Source organism: Marmota flaviventris, chromosome 9 (assembly GCF_047511675.1).
Source record: "Marmota flaviventris isolate mMarFla1 chromosome 9, mMarFla1.hap1, whole genome shotgun sequence".
In the NCBI taxonomy this organism is placed as follows: Eukaryota; Metazoa; Chordata; class Mammalia; order Rodentia; family Sciuridae; genus Marmota; species Marmota flaviventris.
Window position 1 is genome coordinate 63,750,040 of NC_092506.1, and position 19,143 is coordinate 63,769,182.

The following is a 19,143-nucleotide window of genomic DNA, read 5'->3' on the forward strand; positions in this document are numbered from 1 at the left end:
AGCACAGTCATTCTAAGAGTTTTGCTTTCTGGGTGAGCAGAGAAGTGGCGCAGGAGGTTTTGGGGTCGGGGCCTTCAGACAGGAACTATTGCAGATGTTCTTAGAGGGGGAGCGATGGACACGGCAAGAAAGGGGAGATCAAGAGATGGAACTAAGTACTGACCAGGAGGAAGGGGAGGGGATTACATGACACTTGGGACTTCAAGGGCCAAGTGGCAGGAAGAGCAAGATTCAACCAGTCACAGAGGTGGCCTGTCAGATAAGGCCTTGCCGAAGGCGGTGATAAGAATTGTACAACTTCCTTCAGCCAGGCCCCAGCAGATGAATTCAAAGGTTCCTTCTAGGAAGCTGTCCCTGTCTGGGCAGGACAGAGGCCTGGCGCTGGGCTGGGCTGAGCTGAGCAAGGCACCCTGTCCACAGGTTTGTACACACCTTGCCACAGCAGTGTGGAGAGGCCTAGGGAGCCAGGCCAGCATGGTGGAGTTTGCTCCCTTGTCCGTGCCTTGGGAGCGCAGGCTGCAGACACTGGCGGTCCTACAGTGGGTCTTCTCCTTCTTGGCCCTGGGTAAGTCGGGCTGGGTGAGATGGGAGACCAGGAGCAGCCACCCAGCTGCACCCAGAATGTTGGTCGTGGGAGGTTCTTGGAGGCCTCGGAGCCCTGCCCAGAGAGACTGGGCCATGGGGTGGGGTTGCCTGTGGCTTTGAGCAGTTTTTGGCCAAGCGTTCCCCCTTGACACAAGGAGACCCTGCTGCAGGCTGCTGAGGGTGTGGGAGGCATCGAGTTGATGCTGGGAAAGTTCCAGACTGCTCTTTCCTTTCTGAAGGGATGAGTGGGAACTGGGGTAAGGAAGGAGAGGGGAACCAGGAACTAGGTTCTCCGGGCCTCGGTTTTGTCATCTGCAGCAATGTGTGGCCCAGACTCTAGCTTTGCTGAAGGGAACGTTTTCAAGGAGGGTTTGGGCCAGATGCCGAGGCGCACACCTGTAATCTCAGCAGCTCGGGAGGCTGAGGCAGGAGGATCATGAGTTCAAAGCCAGCCTTGGCAGTTTAGTGAGGCCCTAAGCAACTCAGGGAAACCCTGTCTCTAAATAAAATATAAAAGGGCTGGGGATGTGGCTCAGTGATTAAGCACCTCTGGGTTCAATCCCCAGTACAAAAAAAAAAGGAGAGTTTGGGGCAATGTTGGGAGGTGGAAGTGAATGAATGGGTTTCTTCATTTCATCTGCTGGCACCGGACTAGGGAAGAACTGTTCCCCCTGGGTCTAGGGTTCAGCCTGTGCTCTCTCCTGGCTGCTAAAATGTCGACACATTGTGGTCAGCAGCCTTTTAACACACAATATATGTGCCCACCCCACACTTCCTCAGAATTTCTTTGTGGTTTCACAGCCAAAGAACTTATCCCAAGCAAGGCAGGCTCTCCTGGACCCTACGTTAGCATCCTTTCTAATTGACGTGGGTTTCTGCCCTAAGGGTTGATAAACATGTTACACATACTTGGCTATTTCCACTACGTAGATGAGCAGAGAAAGTGCCTTACAGGCCCAGGCTGCAGAGCCAGAGTCCTGGGCTCCTCCTGCCAGAGAAAGGACTAAGGAGGTAGAAGAGGGGAGAGGGGCTGGGGTGGGAGGAGGTGGGAGCCACAGTCGGTAAGAGAGCAGAAGGAGGGAGGCCTAAGCTGTCAAGTCCAAGGGCTCTGGGGACCCAGTGCCAGGTGACTGTAGCCAACAGATCACAGAAGACGAGGGACATGGTGCCCAGCCTGTTATCTTTTAGGGCAAGAGTGTTTCCAGCTGGCCATGCCCACCCCACCCTGCAGCCCTGTGGCCCTGCCTGGCTCCTTCACTATCACAGGAACCTGGAAGGTCAGGAGCAGCGTAGGGGTCAAAGCAGCCCTGGGCCTGGAGGGCCAGAGGGAGGACAGCTGAAAAAAAGGATCTGGGCTCCTTTGTGCCAAGAGCAGGAGGTTTTACTATGTAATGTTTTGAAAAGCCAACAATAAAAAATTAATAAAAAAAAAAAAAAAAAAAAAAAAAAAAAAAAAAAAAAAAAAAAAGAGCAGGAGGTTTTGCCTTGTCCCTTAACCTGAGGGCAAAGGAGAGCTGAGGAAGTTTCAGGTAGTGGAGTGACAAGGTCCAGCCTGGGTGTTAAAGGTCCCTATGCCTGCCGTCGATGTGTCTGCTGTGCTGGGGGTGTGGGGAAGGGACCAAAAGCAGGAGCATTCTGTCTAGATCAGAAGTCACCAAATCAGGGCCCATGGGCCACATCCAGCCCCCTGGTTTTGTTCAGTCCAAGGGTTCAGAATGGTCTTTATATTTTTTAAAGGCTACATTTAAAAATAGCTGCTTAAGTACATGCATAATATCCTCCAATTTGCCCCTTAAACTGCAAAGTCTAAAATATTTGCCATCTGAACCCTTAAGAAAAAGACTGGAAAGGGTGGCAGTGGGTGGAGAGAAGGTTTGGGGTCGGGAGATATTCAGGAGATGGGCTCCTGGGCAGGAGCAGAAGGAATGGATGGGTGGAGGGAGAAGGCCAAGTTGATGCCCAGTCTCACCCACGTTTGGCTGGCTGTCGTCACTGAACTTGGGCACTCAGGAGCAGGCTTGAGAGATTAGGAGTTCAGTCCTGAATGTCACTGTTCTTGAGGGGCTGTGGAGCCTGGAGCCGAGAAGTCACCCTGTGAGCAGGGGGATGAGAGTGTAAGGTCAGGCAGCAGCGACCAACAGGAGGCAGATTTTAAAAGGCTCTGAATGAGGCTTTATTGAGATTTCGCTCCCTGGCGGGACCCTCAGACCAGCAGAGTGGGTCTAAGGAGAAGTGCATGGGGCTGGAATTTTTATTGGGCTTAGGGCAGGAAGGGAGGGCTTGGGACAGGAAAAGGGGTTTTTAGAGTCCCTTGTCCTACTGGGGTTGGTTGGGGGTAGCTGGCTAAGATCCAGGATTGGCCAGGAGACCCTGCTGATTGACAGGCAGTTCTGTGGGTGCCTGATTGGCGGTTCTTTGGCGCGCATGGGGTGGGTTGCTTAATCACCTCAAAGGGATCTAACAGAGGGAACAGAGTAGCAGGGGTGGTGACAAGCAGAGGTAGCACTTCAGGCAGCCACTATTTTTTGTTTGTTTGGTACCAGGAATTGAACCCAGGGGTGCTTAACCACTGAGCCATGCCCCCAGCCCTTTTTATTTTATTTTATTTTTTTAACTTAGAGTCAGGGTCTTGCTAAGTTGCTGAGGCTGCCTTTGAATTTACAATCCTCCTGCCTCACTCTCCCAAGCTTTTAAAGTTTTAAAGAACACTAAGGTTTTAAAGAGCACTAAGGTTTCAAAGACTGGTAGGAAAATCAAGCCCCCCAGGCAGGGAACCCCCTGTGCAGAGCAGAGGAGGAATAAGGGACCTTGTACACAGTTCATGCTGGAGGTCACGGACACATTTTGCAAAATGGCACAGAAGTGGCTGGAAAAGTCAACTAGGACCACTCACCAAAGGCTCAGAGCCCCAAGTCAAATGCGTTCTTGGGTAACTTGTTTGCTGGCTGTGTCCTGTCCTCTCCTCCACAACTCCCACCTCTTACATGGGAAAGGAAGGTGTTTCTTCACAGCCTGTGCTGTTCTTGGCTATGGCTACAGCTCCATGAAGAGTCCGAATCCAGAACATCTGTTGAGTGAATGAGGAATGCTGCGAGCATGATCTGGTCCAAGCAGCAGGACTGAATCCCAGGTCCCCCCTTACTAGTATGCTGTGTGACCTTAACCAATTTATAGACCTTCTCTGTAGTACTGAAAGCTCTGTTCTTGTCCCCGATGCCAATCCAATAACAAGGACATAGTTTTGAGAAAAAGAAGTTTTATCATTGCATTGCTAGCAAAGAAGAAGCACAGGAGACTCCTGTCCCAGAGGCTGTGATTCTGCCCATCAGGGGAACAGGGGGCTCTTAAAGAGGTATATCAAAGGTCACATTCCACATTTGTTTTTGGAGTTGTCATTCACTTGTTCGTTTGGGAGATAGTCATTTCTGCTGCCACCCTCAACTCTGAGTTACTTGTTTCAGTGGTATGTGCTCAAGGACAGATAACTCTGCCTAGGATGGGGAAGAAAGGTAATCCTGTTTCCCTGAGATTAGGGAGGGGGAGCAGTTAGGGAAGAGCAGGGGGAAAGGGAGAGGAAGAAACAGGTCATTTAAAAATAAGTTCATCCGGCCAGGTGCAGTTGTGCACGCCTGTAATCCCAGTGGCTCAGAGGCTGAGACAAGAGGATCATGAGTTCAAAACCAACCTCAGCAATGGCAAGGCGCTAAGCAACTCAGTGAGATCCTGTCTCTAAATAAAATACAAAATAGGGCTGGGGATGTGGCTCAGTGGTCCAGTGCCCCTGAGTTCAATCCCTGGTACCCACTCCCCCCACCAAAAAAAAGTCACATGGCAGAACAACAAGGGCTATACTCAAAACATAAAGTGGACCACTGTCACATCTAGGCCTTAAAGTGGGCATTTTAAGTGTTTTCCCCTCAGGTCGTGAGGATTATGTGAAAGAAGGTGGTGTCTTCCTTCCTAAATTACTGAAAAGACCTACAGACTGGGTTTGCTTCCTAACAGGGGTTAAAGGGTGAGCCCATGGTCGAGGCATAATGCAGTGGTGGGAGTCATTCTGGTCAGGGTAGATACCCTGTTTTCTTCTAACTTTTCCTTTTTTCCTCCTGACTTCAAAAATAATACATAATAAAACAAAACATGGGCCCTTAAAGTAAAATACTTCCAGCCAGTCGTGGTGGCACACTTCTGTAATCCCAGAGACTCGGAGGCTAGGAGGATCTAAGTAGAGGGCCCTTGAGTTCAGTCCCCAGCACCCCACCCACACCCTGCCCAAAGACTTCCCATACTCTTGCCTCCAGGTAGCCACTATTAACAATTCATCTTTATTTTCCAGAGCTCCTTTTTTAAAAGAAGCTCATGAACAGACTTTTGGTTTTGCCCAAGGGAAGAATCCTAGCTGGGAGTTTAAAATTATTTTTACTTTTATAGTAAATATTTTTAATGTAAAAATTAAAAACAATTTAAGTCAATCTCCTTTCTTTTTTGAATTCAGGGGCACTCTACCATTGAGCCACATCCCCAGCCCTATTTTGTATTTTATTTAGAGACTGGGTCTCAGAGAGTCACTTAAGTCCTCTCTAAATTGCTGAGGCTGACCTTGAACTCCAGGTCCTCTTGGGATTACAGACTAGCGAATTATTCAATAGTGTTTGAAAACAAAGAGCAAATGTGGAAGCAACCCTATGTCCATGAACAGATAAATGAATAAACAAAATAGAATATTATTCAGCCTTAAAAAGAAAGGAGATTGAGACACATCCACAACTTGAATGAACTGCAAACATTACACCAAATAAAATAAGCCAGTCACAAAAGCCAAACGCTGTAGGATCTTACTTATGTGAAGTACCCAGCGTAGTCAACATTTCAGAGAATAGAAGGCTGGTTGCTTGGGTCTGGAGGGAGGGGCAGTGGGAGTGTCTACTGGGATGATAAATAAGTTCTGTGATTGATAGTGGTATTGGCTGCACAGGGTATGAAGGTCCTTAATGCCACTGAATTGTTCAGATGGTAATTCATGTCATGTGTGTTACTAGAGAAAAAAAAATTTAAAGGAAAACACGTATTCAAAGTGCCCCAAACACAATTCTAGAAAGTCAGCTTTGTGACGGCCAGAAGTCATCCGTTGCTCACAGCTGGACCCCAGCACCTGGCACTTTGTAGGTGCTCCATGCAGAGTGAATATTTGTTGTCTGTATCTGCTGGCTACCAAACTTTTCCTACTGTTCAAACTGGGCTCAAGAGTCCCTTCCTCCAGGAAGTCTGGCAGGAGGGGCAGGCCCAGTCCACCCTACTTCCAAGAGGAGTTACACAACCAGAAGCTGGCCTCCTTTAAGAACAGTGTAGGGACTGAGGCTGAGGCTCAGTGGCAGAGCACTGGCCTGGTGTGCATGAGACTCAGAGTTCCAACTCAAGCCCTGCCAGAGAGAAGAAAGAGGAGGAGATGAGTGTGTGGAGAAAATGGAATGCAGAGGGAGTGATATTCTCTGGGAATGATGCTTCATTGGCGTCAGATGAGGGGTGGTCCTAAAGACCTCCTGACCCTGAGGTGAAGCCAGGTTTAGCTTGCAGCCAGGGATGGGGAACTGCAGATCAGAGGGTTTCCATGCTGGGCCTGGTCCTGGCCCTGCTGTATGCACAGGGCGGTCAGGGGGGTTGGCCTCTTCCTGCCTCCCCACTCCTCGCCAAGGGCTTTGGAGGCGAGGTCAATGGAGCTTGGTGGGTTGAGGAAGAGCAAGCGTTGGAACTGCGTATTGGGAGAGGGGAGGGAAGAGCAGGAGGAGACGGGGCCAGCTCCTGGGAGCCTGATGCCAGGCTGAGCTGCTTGGGCTGTGCCCTGAAGTTGTGCGGAAGCCACAGGAGGGCTCTTTCATAAGAGAAGCGAGGGACCCCAACACACTTACCTTTGGAAAGATGAAGTAGAGGGTGAACAGAAGGGGGAATTGGCAGAAAGGGGGCTCCTTTTTCTATGGGATCCTCAAACATAGAAACTAGAACCCTTGTTGCAGTCAGCGGCTCCCATTTTTTGAGCACCAGGGAGACGGCAGGGGTCAGGCCGCCTGGGGCAGCAGGGCTCAGCCTGGGTGTCTCACCTGCCTTCCTCGCAGACCCCTGATGGCTCCTGCTTCCCTTCCCAGCCCAGGTCTGTGTGGTCATCTTCATAGGCCTCCTCTTCACAAGGTTCTGGCTCCTCACCGTCCTGTACGCCACCTGGTGGTACCTGGACTGGGACAAGCCGTGGCGGGGCGGCAGGCCCTTCCAGACCTTCAGGCGCTGGGTCATATGGAAGCACATGAAGGACTATTTCCCCGTCTCGGTGAGTCCTGGGGCTGCTTTGGGGGGATGGGGGGAGAAGCTGGCTGAGTGGGGTCAGGGCCCCAGTGCCTCACGTTTCTGTGGGACAGTGCAGCCCCGTGTGAGTTGTTCAGGATGCTGGACCGGAAGGCCCCAGGCCTGGGTCCCCCGCCACCCAGAGACCTGGAGAAGAGACCAGCTCCTCTCTAGCTATGGCTTTCCATTTACACGGACGTGGGGCCAGCGTGAGGTTGATGAACATACAGGACTTGAAGGAGCTCTATGGGACATGTACTGTGTCTCTCATGTGGACCTTCAGGGAGCAATCCTATCAGCAGCCCAGTTTAAAATAAAGTTAACAAACTATGGGTCTTAAGAGACCAGCTAGCCCTACAGTTATACTCTGCCAACCAGAGAAGGACACCGGTGTGACCAAGGTCGGTCAGTCAGTTGTCAACAAATTTTAAAGCTTTGCATTGGTATGGATGAGGAAGGGTATCAGGAAGAGAGCCCTGAACGGTCCTCAGGTTCTAACCTGCTCCTATTTCTGCCAAGCTGTGTGTCCTTGGACAAGGCCTTGTCCCACTTTGAGCCTTGGTTTCCCATTGATCCAGTAAGCCAACTGATCTTCCTGCTCTGAGTGCCTTCGTCTCTCTCTCTCTCTCTCTGGTTCATGACACCTCACAGTGATTGTGAACACTTGGCCCTGGACTTGAAGATTGGCCCTGAGTGGACCAGATCTCTGGATCTGAAAAGACCTGTAGGTTCCTTCAGCTGAGCCCAGAAAAACTAAACTTGTGGTCTACGCAGCCAGGCAGAGACGATTTATTGAACAGATGGGATAGGATGGAGGACGGCAGTGGGGACACAGGAGGGTAGGCAGGGCTAATTGGCCTGAAAACAGGAGAGAAGGCAGGTGTGGAGTGTGGTCTTTAGAGTTGGTTGGACTAGATTCTAATCCCAGGTCTGCCACATAGCAGATGTGTGACATTGGGTGAGTTACACATTTTCTCAGAGCCTCACTCTCTGCATATGTAAAATGGAGATGATGTCATATACTGGGCCTTGTGGATTCCATGAGATCAGGCGGGACAGCTCTCATAGGTTCTCAGAACCTCAAGACTCAGCGGGATTCTGAGGAGACCTGGGCATGGCTTCAGGTCCAAGGGACTCTGAGAACCTAGAGTCTTGGGGCTCTGACCTTCATAACTGCCTGGCTTCTCCACCCCATCCAGGAGCCCCACCACTTCCTGCCCCTCCAGGAATTAGATCTCCAGGTAGCAAAAGAGGGGAGGTGGAGGAAATAGGCCTGCAGAGGCTGAATAGCTTGCCAAAGTCATGGGAACTCAAAGTCAGGGATTTGAGATTCCTGAGGTCCCCTGGAGCTAGAAAGGGCTGGGCTACAACAGGGAGCAGGGCCTGTAAGGTATAGGGTCAGCGTGGGTAGGGCTGAGCTGAAGTGGGCTGGCAGAGGCTGCCATGCCCATGGGGGCCACAGGAGTCAAAGGGCAGAACATGTGGGCTAGCGAGGGGGGACCCAGGTGGAAGGCAATCTTCTCCACCCCTTAGTTGTGCTTCCTCTGCAGGGCCCCCTCCCAGGATCTTGTCAACAAAGACAAGCAAGGCTTATGGGGTCTGGAGAGCAGCCATGGGTATTTTGTGGGCGGAATCCCCATCCCTTCCCCAGGACTTCTGAGCTCTGAGGCTCTGAACTCCCTTCTCCAGGCCCAGGCTCATTCTTTTGAACCAGGAAGTTCAGAGCTCTCCTGGGGAAGTGTGACCTGTAGCCTGGGGAGGTGTAGGTGACATCAGGTCACCTGCAGCAGGTTCTAGCCCCTAGTTGAGCTTTGCAGGTCCTGACCCTGGCCTCTCGTCCCATGTGTGCTGGATCCTCACACCATGAAAAGAAAGGCCACCTACAAAGGGGGTGGTGCAAGCACAGACCCAGAAGCCTCAGGGTTGTGAGCAGCAGCCTGGGGTTCCGGGAGAATAAAGCAGAGTACACCTGTGGGGAGGCTGGAGAGGAGCTCGGGTCACTGCAGAGGTCTTAGAGGCCACCCTGCAGAACTGGAAAACCGAAGTTCTCTGGGGAATGTCTTCTGACAGCCTACTGGCCTCCAAAGGACAGTGTCCAGCTGCTCTGTCCCTGGCGTACTTCCTGCTGCAGGTTGGCAGAGGCGATGCTGAGGCAGCTCCACTGCCTTTCTTGCTCCTTCCCTCCTTGGTGGCTCTCAAGGAGGGTTTCTCAACCTCACTACTATCAGCACTGGATGGACTTGATTTGCAGAAATTCTATGTGCACAGTTTTTCAGGCTTGTTGCACACTGAAGGCCCTTTGCTGCAGTACCATGAGTGGCCAGCAGAGGGAGAGATGCTGTTCATTTCTGTTTTGTGGCTCCTAGGCTGGGAGCTGCAGACTCCCCCTTCTTTCTGCACACCTGGGCAGCAAGGCCCTGCTGAGACCCTGGAGTGAGCAAAAGGCAGGCTGTCCTGGCTCTACTGAGCTCTCCCTGCATTCACAAGCCTCCTCACTCTCTTGTGGAATGTGAGGTCCTTCCACGATCTCTCAGCTTCTGTCAGTTCTCCCTGTGTTTTTATGAACTAGCCTCTAGTGATGAACTTTCAGGCAAAATTAGAAAACTGTGCCTTGGCCTTGAAGATTTCCGAAGTCATCCTGTTGGCTTTCTACAGAGACATTGCAGGCGAGTCAGGCCATTCATGTAGCTGTCCCCACCTCATGCCAAGACTGGCCCAGGAGCTGAGTGTCCCCCACTGTGAATGTTTCATCACCCAGAGTAAATAGTCTAGACAGGCCAAGGCCTTGGGAGGGACCAAGTTCTGTGGCCAGGGCTATGACCTAGGGTCATGAAATACTGCCCACAATGTGCTTGCTGGTCATGATCCGAACCAGGCTGGGGACAGTGTAGGACAACTCCCCACCCATACCCATACCTGGGACAAGCCCTTAGTTCCCCTGTAGCCCACCAGGCATTACTAGGGACTTAGTGGCCTCTCCTTCCTGTCTGCCACATCTTGGTACACTGGGGTCTGTTCACCTGAGACAGTGGGGCTCAGGTAGCCACCTTTCACATAACAGGAACTCTAGCTTACAGGAGAAGGGGGAGGGGGAAACGGCAACATTTGATTTATTTTCCAACCAGACCCCACCTTCCCGATCGGACCTAATTATTTATTATCAATATTGACTGTCTTTTTTGAACCCTGGCTTCACTGAGATGCCTGTAAGGAGGTGTTTCTTCACAGGAAGCTGAGTCTGGCTCCAGTGTTCTCCCAGGAGTCCAGGGCAAGGGGAACTAGCATGGGGCATAGCGGTTCCCCAGCCCTAGGGCTGTCCTGCAGGGAACTGGGCCTCCTACACTGTCCCCTTCCGCTCCCAGCCAGGTAGATCTCTGGGAGGCTTGCTCAACCCCAACAGCATCAACATTTGGATTGGATAATTTGTGTGTGTGTGTCGGGGGGACTGTTCCTATCCCTGGCATCTACCCACTCAATGCCAGAAGTACTACCCTCTCCCAATGGTAAAACCCAAACTGTCTGCAGACATTACCAGATGTCCACATCAAGAGAGCAGGAGGTGGCAAACTCACCTTAGCTGAGAACCACTGATCTAGAGCATGGGGTCTGGGTCCTACACTCCTGTTCTGACTCTTCCCTCCTCCCCTCTACCCACAGTCCTGACCACAGCTATCTCTTTGTCTAGGTTCCATGTCCTCTGGTGCCCCCTGGAGTTCATCCTCCACACTACCTCTTACTTAGAATAAAACCTATTTTTTCTGCAGCCTGCAAGTACTTGCACTCTGAGTCCTTACCTGCTTCTCCTTTCCCTTTTGTCATTCCAGTCTGGCAGGTATGAGCTGTACCACTTGTTCTGGTGCCTTATTGGAGTGTCCCCCACCCTGCTGATGCCAAATAATGTGGGTACATAAGTAGGCCCTGAACAGGCTCTTCCCTCTGGGGCCCTAGAGGAGTGAGAGGTGGGCTGCCGATGCAGGAATCACCTCTCCCAGGAGAGCGAGGCTGGAGTCTTGAAAAATCCCAAACCAGTCATGAGCCAGCTTGACTAGCTTGAGTAGGCCTCCTTGGGTCAATGAGCCCCATGGTCGACTCTATCAAATTTGACCAGATAGTTCCAAAGTCAGTCCTCAGTGCCAGTTGTCTCCCTGGGTCTGGAATAAAGGCTTCCTGCCTCTTTGTGTTCTCTGTATAGATGGCAGAATTCAGATCCCAGTCACCTGTGTGGCTTTGTGCAGGTCATTTAATCCCTCAGCAAACCTCTCAGCTTGCTTAACTGAGAAGTAGGGCTATCATACCACAGCCAGCCTTCCTGTGGTCTTAGTGGGTGTTAAACAAGCCAGCAGCACGGGTGCTTGCTTTTTTTTTTTTTTTTTTTTCCTGGGATTGAACTCAAGGGCACCCCAGCCCTCTTTTGTATTTTATTCAGAGACAGGGTCTCACTGAGGTGCTTAGTGAGAGTTCACTTTTACTGGGGTTGGCTTCAAAGGGTAGAAACTCAACTGTCCATCAACTGACAAATGGACAAACATGTGCTCTAGCCATGCAATGGAATGTCATCCAGTCAAATGTGAAAGGAGTTCTGATACATGCTACAACATGGATAGACCTAGAAAACATGACACCAAGAGAAAGAAGCCAAGTTCAAAGTCCACCTGTTGTAAGATTCCATCTGTATGAGGTTTCCCGAACAGGTAAACTCAGAGAGGTAGAGAGCAGATTAGCAGTGCTAGGGCCCCGGGGAGAGGGAAAATGACTCCTAATGGGTATGGGTTTCTTTCTGGGGTGTTGAGAATGATCTGGAAGTAGTGGTAATGCTTACACAATCTTATAAAATTGCATTGAGTTGAGAGTGGTGGTGTACACCTGTAATCCCAGCTATTCCTGAGGCCGAGGCAGGAGGATACCAAGTTTGAGGTTAGTCTAGACCACTTAGCAAAGCCCTGCCTCAAATTTTTAAAAAGTTTTAAAAAGGGGGCACTGGGGATGTAGCTCAGTGGTAGAACACTGCTGAGTTCTATTCCCAGTACCAAAAAAAAAAAAAAAAAAGTGCATTGAACTGTATATTTTAATGGGATGAATATTATGGTATATAAATGAAATCAATAAAAAATAGTTGGGCTGGGGATGTGGCTCAAGTGGTAGCGTGCTTGCCTGGCATGCGCGGGGCGCTGGGTTCCATCCTTAGCACCACATAAAAATAAAATAAAGATGCTGTGTCCACCGAAAACTAAAAAAAAAAAAAAGTAAATATTAAAAAATTCTCTCTCTCTCTCTCTCTCTCTCTCTCTCTCTCTCTCTCTCTCTCTCTCTTTAAAAAAATAGCAAACTTCAAAGCTTAGGAAGCTGGCTGTGCCCTTTTCTAGACCCACTGCCCAGTGTACCACACCCAGCCTCAGGGCATGTAGCCAGGGTATCCCCAGACCCCCACCATCTTGCTCAGTCACAATCAATATTCCCCCAACAGAATGGAGGAAGCAAGACAAACCACAGCTCTTCACCAACTGCCTCCTCCTCTTTATTTATCTTTATTTATCTCTCTGAACCCTGTAGTAAACCTGAAGTGTCATCATTGTCCTGTGGAAGAGGATAACTGAGGCACTGAGGGGGCCAGAGCCTGGCAAAGGTCCCAGGGATGAGCCAGTGGTAAAATCCAGTCTCTTGACTCCCTGCTCAGGGTTCTCCTGACTCCATGCTAGTGGGATGCAGGTGACCTGCTGGGACAGGATTCGAGTCAGGGCCCCTCCTTCTGAGGTGGGATATCTCAGTCTCATCTTCTTGGCTCCTTCATTCCCACCTTCCTTTCACACTTTCCAGAGCATCTCCTTTGTCCCAGACCAGCACTGGGGACACACCTTGGACACAGTGATCTATGATCTTCAGAGAGGGCCAGGTAGACTTGGGGACAAGAGTCATGTAGAAGGGGCTAGCACAGAAAGATAAAGTAGAGACCACGTCTGGGGGAGGTACAGATTAGGCCTCATTGGGACTATGATGGCTTCACAGTGCACACACGTGGACACATGTAGATACACATGCAAATATTGGCCTACTCGCCTGGACACAGGTCCCTGCCTTTGCAAGGTTTTTCTCTATGCACAAATGCTTTCTTTTATATATTTTTTGAATAGGGATTGAATCCAGGGGCACTCAACCACTGAGCCATATCCCCAGCCCCTCATCCCCCTTTTTAAATTTAGAGACAGGGTCTCAGTGAGTTGCTTAGGGCCTCTCAAAGTTGATGAGGCTGGTTTTCAATTTGTGAGTCTCCTGAGATGCTTGTTATAGGCATGTGCAACTGCACTGGGTTTTTGTTTGTTTGTGTTTTGTTTTTGTTTTTGTTTTTTGGGTTTGATAGATATTGTCAAATTGCCTTTATGGAGGTACAAAATTTCTTCCCACTAACAGAAATGGAACTTCTAAGGAAGTGTTTCAATGGGTTCTAGAGCAAGTGCCTTCCCAGTGAGAAAAACCAGTGTCTCTATCTTGCCATATCTACTAAGTCCCCTACTTCCCAGGGGAAGAGGTTTGTCCTGGTCTGGGGAGACCATCTTGGTGATGGTGGGGGGGGGGGGGAGTTGTCAAAGCCAAGGCTAGAAGAATCTAGAGCTATTCAGACTGGACTGGGCAGACAGGATCCAGTACTGTCTCCAGTGCTCTGAGGGTGAACAGCCCGGCTTCAGTGGCCCCAAAGGCAGCAATGAGAATCCTCAGGGAATTATCCCTGACCCTTTCAGCTTGGTGACAGAAAGACCGCTTACCCTGGCAAAGCGGAGTCTGAGTGGAAGGAGCTGCCCTGGCCCAGGGAGTGCAAATTGCAGGCTGGCAGGGAGCCTCCTGCCCTAGGCCTGGCCCCACCCTGATGGCAATGGTTCCCAGAGCCAGGTTGGGCTCCAGGGTTCCCAGTGGAGTGAGGCCAAGATTGCTAACAACCTTGGCCTCCAGCAATAATCTCTGCAGATCCAGGTGACCAGTACAGCCTCTGTTAGCTCAGGTCCCACCCCGTTGTTCCTCGCCCTATTTCATCAAGAAGCTGCTAAGGACACACAGTTCTTTCTCCCTCTCCATCTTCAGTGTCTGGTGGACCCTGGCACACCCTCCATGCCACAGGCCCCACCAAGGCAAGCCTCTGTCCTGGCAGGGGAAGAGAACAAAGGGCAACAAAGGTCTGGCCTGCAGGGTGGCGGGGAGAGGAGAGAGCCACCGGGTGAGACACTTGTGCAGTACAGGGCGGCAGTCAAGAACAGAGCCAGTCTAGGGGTCTGCATGCTCTTTCAACCTGACAGGAATCCACGCCTCTTACAGCTTGCGCATGCTCAGCTCCAGGTCTGAAGTGCACAGTACTGTTAGCATGGGCTTTCCAGAGTGGTGGCGCCCCCGTGTGGCCCTTTGATTCCTTCACATCACATCCTGTGGGCTGATTGGCAATTCTAGGAACCCTCCTCATAGCACAGCTTGTCAGCAGCCAGGCAAGGAAGAGGGGCAGAGCCAAATGTTCCCCTTTTACAGAAGAGGAGCCTGAGGAAACAGTTTATCCAAAGCCAGCACCTTGGTATCACCAGAAATGGTCCCTCACCACAGCACAGAGCGTCCGACTTATGAATGAAGCACTTAAGGCTCAGAGAGGGGCATCGACTTACCCAAGGTCACACTAGAGTGGCAGAGTCAAGATCAGTAACAGACCCAGCTCTGACTCACCAGGGTGCTGTCCCTGCAGCTGGTCAAGACTGCTGAGCTGGACCCCTCCAAGAACTACATTGCGGGCTTCCATCCCCACGGAGTCCTGGCAGCCGGAGCCTTTATCAACCTGTGCACTGAGAGCACAGGCTTCTCCTCACTCTTCCCGGGCATCCGCCCCCATCTGATGATGCTGAACCTGTGGTTCCGGGCCCCCTTCTTCCGAGATTACATCATGTCTGGGGGTGAGTCTTCCTGCTCCAGGTAGCTCAGGAACATAAGATTGGTGTTTCGGGTGGGGGGACTTTAGGGAGGGCTTCCAAAAGTTCTGTATTTCTTCTAAAAACATGCACAGGAGGAGAAGGTGGCTAGACCCAAAGGAACTTTCTGCAGTGCTGTGCTGATCACTGAGCCCAGTGAGGAGGTTGGGAAGAAGGAGAGGACTCAGGGGACTCCCAGCTGGATCCCAGGCCTCTGTGGGCACTGCTGGTGGTCTTTCTCTTGGGCACACCCCCCCTCACAGTCCCTGTCCCCTCACCACACACCTGACCACCTTCCTCTCTCCCCAGGGCTGGTCACATCAGATAAGGAGAGTGCTGCTTACATTCTGAACAAGAAGGGCAACGGGAACCTGCTGGCCATCATTGTGGGGGGCTCCCAGGAGGCACTGGATGCCAGGCCCGGGGCCTTCATGCTGCTACTGCGGAATCGCAAGGGCTTTGTCAGGCAGGCCCTGATTCATGGGTATGGATGGGGCTCTGGGGACTGCACTCAGTTCAATCTGAAGTTGACAAGGATGATATTTTGGTGGGGAGGCAAGAAAGACTAACCAGATTCTATTTTAGCAGAGAGCTTCTCAGTTCATTCACAATGAAGATTATCTTTTTAATGATTCATGCCCAAATTCCTGGAAAAGTTTCCATTTTTCCAGAGAAATTCGATGGCTGATGGACATAGTTCAAGGTGGGAGTGGACATCTTCCCCAACGCTGGCAGGAGAGCTGAGACCTATGGGATCTGAAAGAATGGGGATAGGAGCATATGGAAGAGACATTCTCCCACCTTGGGTGAAGCTTCTGGGAGGAAAGGAGCCAACTGGCGTGGGGAGAGTTTTCTAGGAGAGAATGCAGGTGTTTTCTGTCTGGGAGGACTCTCTGCAGCACTCTGTCCACATGTCACGGAGCAACCGAGGTCAGAGAGGGAGCCATGGCAGGTCTAGGAGGCGATCCAAGCCTCCTACTTCTAGTCCAAGGCTGGCTCCTCTGCTCCCGCTCTTGGTCATGGAGTCCCTGCAAGAAGCCCAGTGAACTTCCCACTCCTGTTTTTTCTGGAGCCTCCTCCCACAGGCCTCTTCTGTTTCCCTCCAGGGCAGCTCTAGTGCCGATCTTCTCCTTTGGGGAGAATAACCTATTTGACCAGGTGCAGAACTCTTCTGGCTCCTGTTTGCGCCGAGTCCAGAATCGGCTGCAGAAGATCATGGGCATCTCCCTCCCCCTCTTCCACGGCCGCGGCATCTTCCAGTACAGCTTTGGTTTCCTGCCCTACCGCCAGCCCATCACCACCATCGGTAAGCCCAGAGCCAGTCTGCGAGAGGGAGGTTACAGGAACAGGGACCTGGGCTATGTGGTGCCAGGGCACATGGAGGTGGGCCAGGTCCATCCCTTCCCTCATGGGGCTCACGTTCTAGATTGGGAGGCACAGAGACTGGCAGATGGCCCTAATATAAGGCAGTCTTAGATAAGGGCTGTGACACAGACACAAAGAACAGTCACTACTGGTTGCTGAGCACCTGCTGTGTACCCGGCACTAGCGGCTGCCTTCTGTGCAGCAGCCCAAATTATTCTAACATCCTTTGAGGCAGGGTTATTATGTATTTCACTGATGATAAACTGAGGGTCAGAGTTTTGAGTAACAAAGTTGAAGTTTGAATCAGGAGGGTTTAATTCTGACTCAGAGGATCTGATGAAGCTTATTTGAAAAGATAGATACTGGGGAAGGGCACTCTGCGTATGCTAAAATTTTGCACAAAGTAAAAATCAATAGGCTCTGAATTAGAGCCTAAGGTATCTTCCTGCAAGAAATGGACATGAAATTTAATGCATAGACTTAACACCATCTTTTCAGCTATCTGGACACTTTTGGTTTTCTTCTTGGATTCCAAGTAGGTTCCTCTGACAAAATGTATAGAGAGGTCCATTCATCTCATCTCTATCCATCATTTGTTAGTTGTGCAGATTTGGTAAATCCCTATATTTTGAACCTTTCTGTGTCGTGTGGCAGTGTTTTCATAAATTTTAATACTTCTGCTGCCTTCAGAGCTATTGCTAAGTGGAGAAGGTCGGGGAGCTGCTTTCTCAGCCAGACAGAACCAGAGGAAGGGGGCTAGTTAATAGCCTTCCTGATTCTTCCCTGTAATAAGGAGTGAAGTGCAGGTCAGTTTGTGGGGCAGTAAGGGAAGAAAAGCTGCCTGGGCTGTGAACCCCCTTATCCCAGCAATACGGCACTTCTGACTGTAGCATCCTGGGCTCCCAGAATCATATAGCCTAGAAGGGAAGAGCACACACCCAGGACTTAAAACCTGGTACTATCTCTTCCTAGCTATGTGTCCTTGAACAAGTTAGTTAACTTCTCAGAGCCTCAATGCCTCACCTGTTAAATAGGAATATTGATAGGTTTTGTTCCCATAGGATTAAAGGGAAGAACACATGTAGAGCACCTAGCACATTTCCTGGCACATTGACACCTGTCTGTTGATAGATTTTATCAGAATGTTAGAGTTGCCCTACCACCTAGAATCCATTTCCTGAAGTTGGGTTTGGAAGGGGTAGCTGAAGGCACTTTCCTGCAGCATGGCAGTGGGGCTGGGCACCTGCTCCAAGGGCTTCTGCCACCCCAGTGGTTCCCACTCTGCTCCTCTGCCCACCTGTGTGTCTTGCAGTGGGAAAGCCCATCGAGGTGCAGAAGATACTGAGGCCCTCAGAGGAGGAGGTGGACCAGCTCCACCAGCGCTATATCAATGAGCTATGCAACCTCTTTGAGGCCCACAAGTCCAAGTTCAGCATCCCTGCTGACCAACACTTGGAGTTCTGTTGAACACCTCCAGCCAGGAGGGAGGTTGCTCCCAGGGCAAACCAGCATTTGGGAGCCCAGCCAGAGTGCTGGAACCTGAGGAGGCGTCCTGCATGTGTTTTGAACACATCTCCAGAGCTTCCCCAGGCTTCTACAAGTCCAACCACAGCTGGCAACGTGGAAGAGGAGACCAGACTGAAATCTGTGATTTGCACTTCTACAGCCAAAGCTCTGCCAGTCTCCCTCTCCTTGGCCTCTGGATGCTCATCTATGAAACGTGAGAGAGAACTGGAAGAAAATGACTCCTGAGGGCTCTGTCCTCTCCTGTAATGTCACTCAAAGATTACAAAAGAGCATGTAGGGAAAAAGAGTAACGAGGCTTTTCTTCCTCTACACTTGAGTAACAGCACAAAAGAAGCTCCCAGCTCCAGCCCTTTCCCCTACCTGCCCCCTTGTATCACACCCTGGATGTCCCTCCCTCCCCCAGCTGGAGAGAAGGTGGTGGGCAGTGAGTCCCTGCACTCACCCAATGCACCTTCAAGTTTCTGGACCCTCTGAGCTGTGGAGTGGCAGCCAGAGGTTATTGGAAGATGGGCAAAGAGAATTCCACCGTCACTGACTGACTGTGACTGGGGGCAGGCCTCTCCCCCCCGCCCCCCGCCCTCTGAGCCTCAGTTTCCCCAAATAAGATGACCTTTGAGTCTCGGTTTTGACATCGCATAATTTGAGAACTCCAGGAGGACTCCTCTTGCTCATTCTTTGTAACTTCAGACCTTGGCACAAAAGGAGGGACCCAACAAATGTCAGTTCAATAAACTAAAGCATTCTATTTTAGCCCCCCTGCTTTTTTTCATTTCTGCCTGCCCCTGCACCTACCCTCATCAAGGACACAGGTCAAAGCTTTTGACCCTCAGCTAGGCCCTGTGGCCCTGTGGCCCTGACCCATCTTCCCAAGACCTGGATTACTCTGGTCCACAGAAGACCATGTTCTTTCCTGACTCATCACCTAAGTTAATCACCTCTGGTCCTATTCTTTTAGGAAATAGGGGAAAACTAGATGTCTATGGCCAGCTGACTCAGAGAACAAAAACCAGGTGTGGGGTGTGTGAGACTGCATGTGTCTGGGGGAGAGTGATGTCCTGACCAGGAGAATTCTGGATTCCTGGGTCAGGGACATGCATCAGGAGGGTGGCCAGGAGGCATGAGGCCCCCTCCCCTCTAGCGAAGAAGCAGACCCTTCCCTCCAAGAGCAGATCCCTGTAACCTGGGAGCGGACATTTGGAGAAGTGTAATTTGGGTTCCAATCTGGTCCCATCTACTTTCAGAGACCCTGAGAAAAATCACATCCAAGCCTCAAATTTGTCATCTGACAAATAAAGACTACATCTCCCTCCATTGCTGTGGTTCCCAAGTCAATGAGCCATTTCATGTCCTTATGGAATGATGCACTATACATGCCATGCAGCAGTCAGGTGACTCCAGG

The 19,143-nt window shown here is 50.9% G+C and overlaps 1 protein-coding gene across 2 annotated transcripts; it reads left to right on the forward strand.

Moving 5' to 3' along the window:
• Positions 1-311: 311 nt before the first annotated feature.
• Mogat2 (monoacylglycerol O-acyltransferase 2) lies at positions 312-18,494 on the forward strand. 2 transcript variants are annotated; one of them, XM_027942623.2, is made up of 6 exons: positions 312-565; positions 6,726-6,904; positions 14,633-14,837; positions 15,162-15,336; positions 15,959-16,158; positions 17,884-18,494. In XM_027942623.2, exons 1-6 carry the CDS (start codon positions 322-324, stop codon positions 17,967-17,969), a joined length of 1,089 nt encoding a protein of 362 aa, XP_027798424.2. In that variant the 5' UTR covers positions 312-321; the 3' UTR covers positions 17,970-18,494. The 2 variants fall into 2 exon arrangements, with proteins under 2 accessions (XP_027798424.2, XP_027798423.2); XM_027942622.3 differs by having other exon boundaries at positions 17,530-17,977.
• Positions 18,495-19,143: the final 649 nt, after the last annotated feature.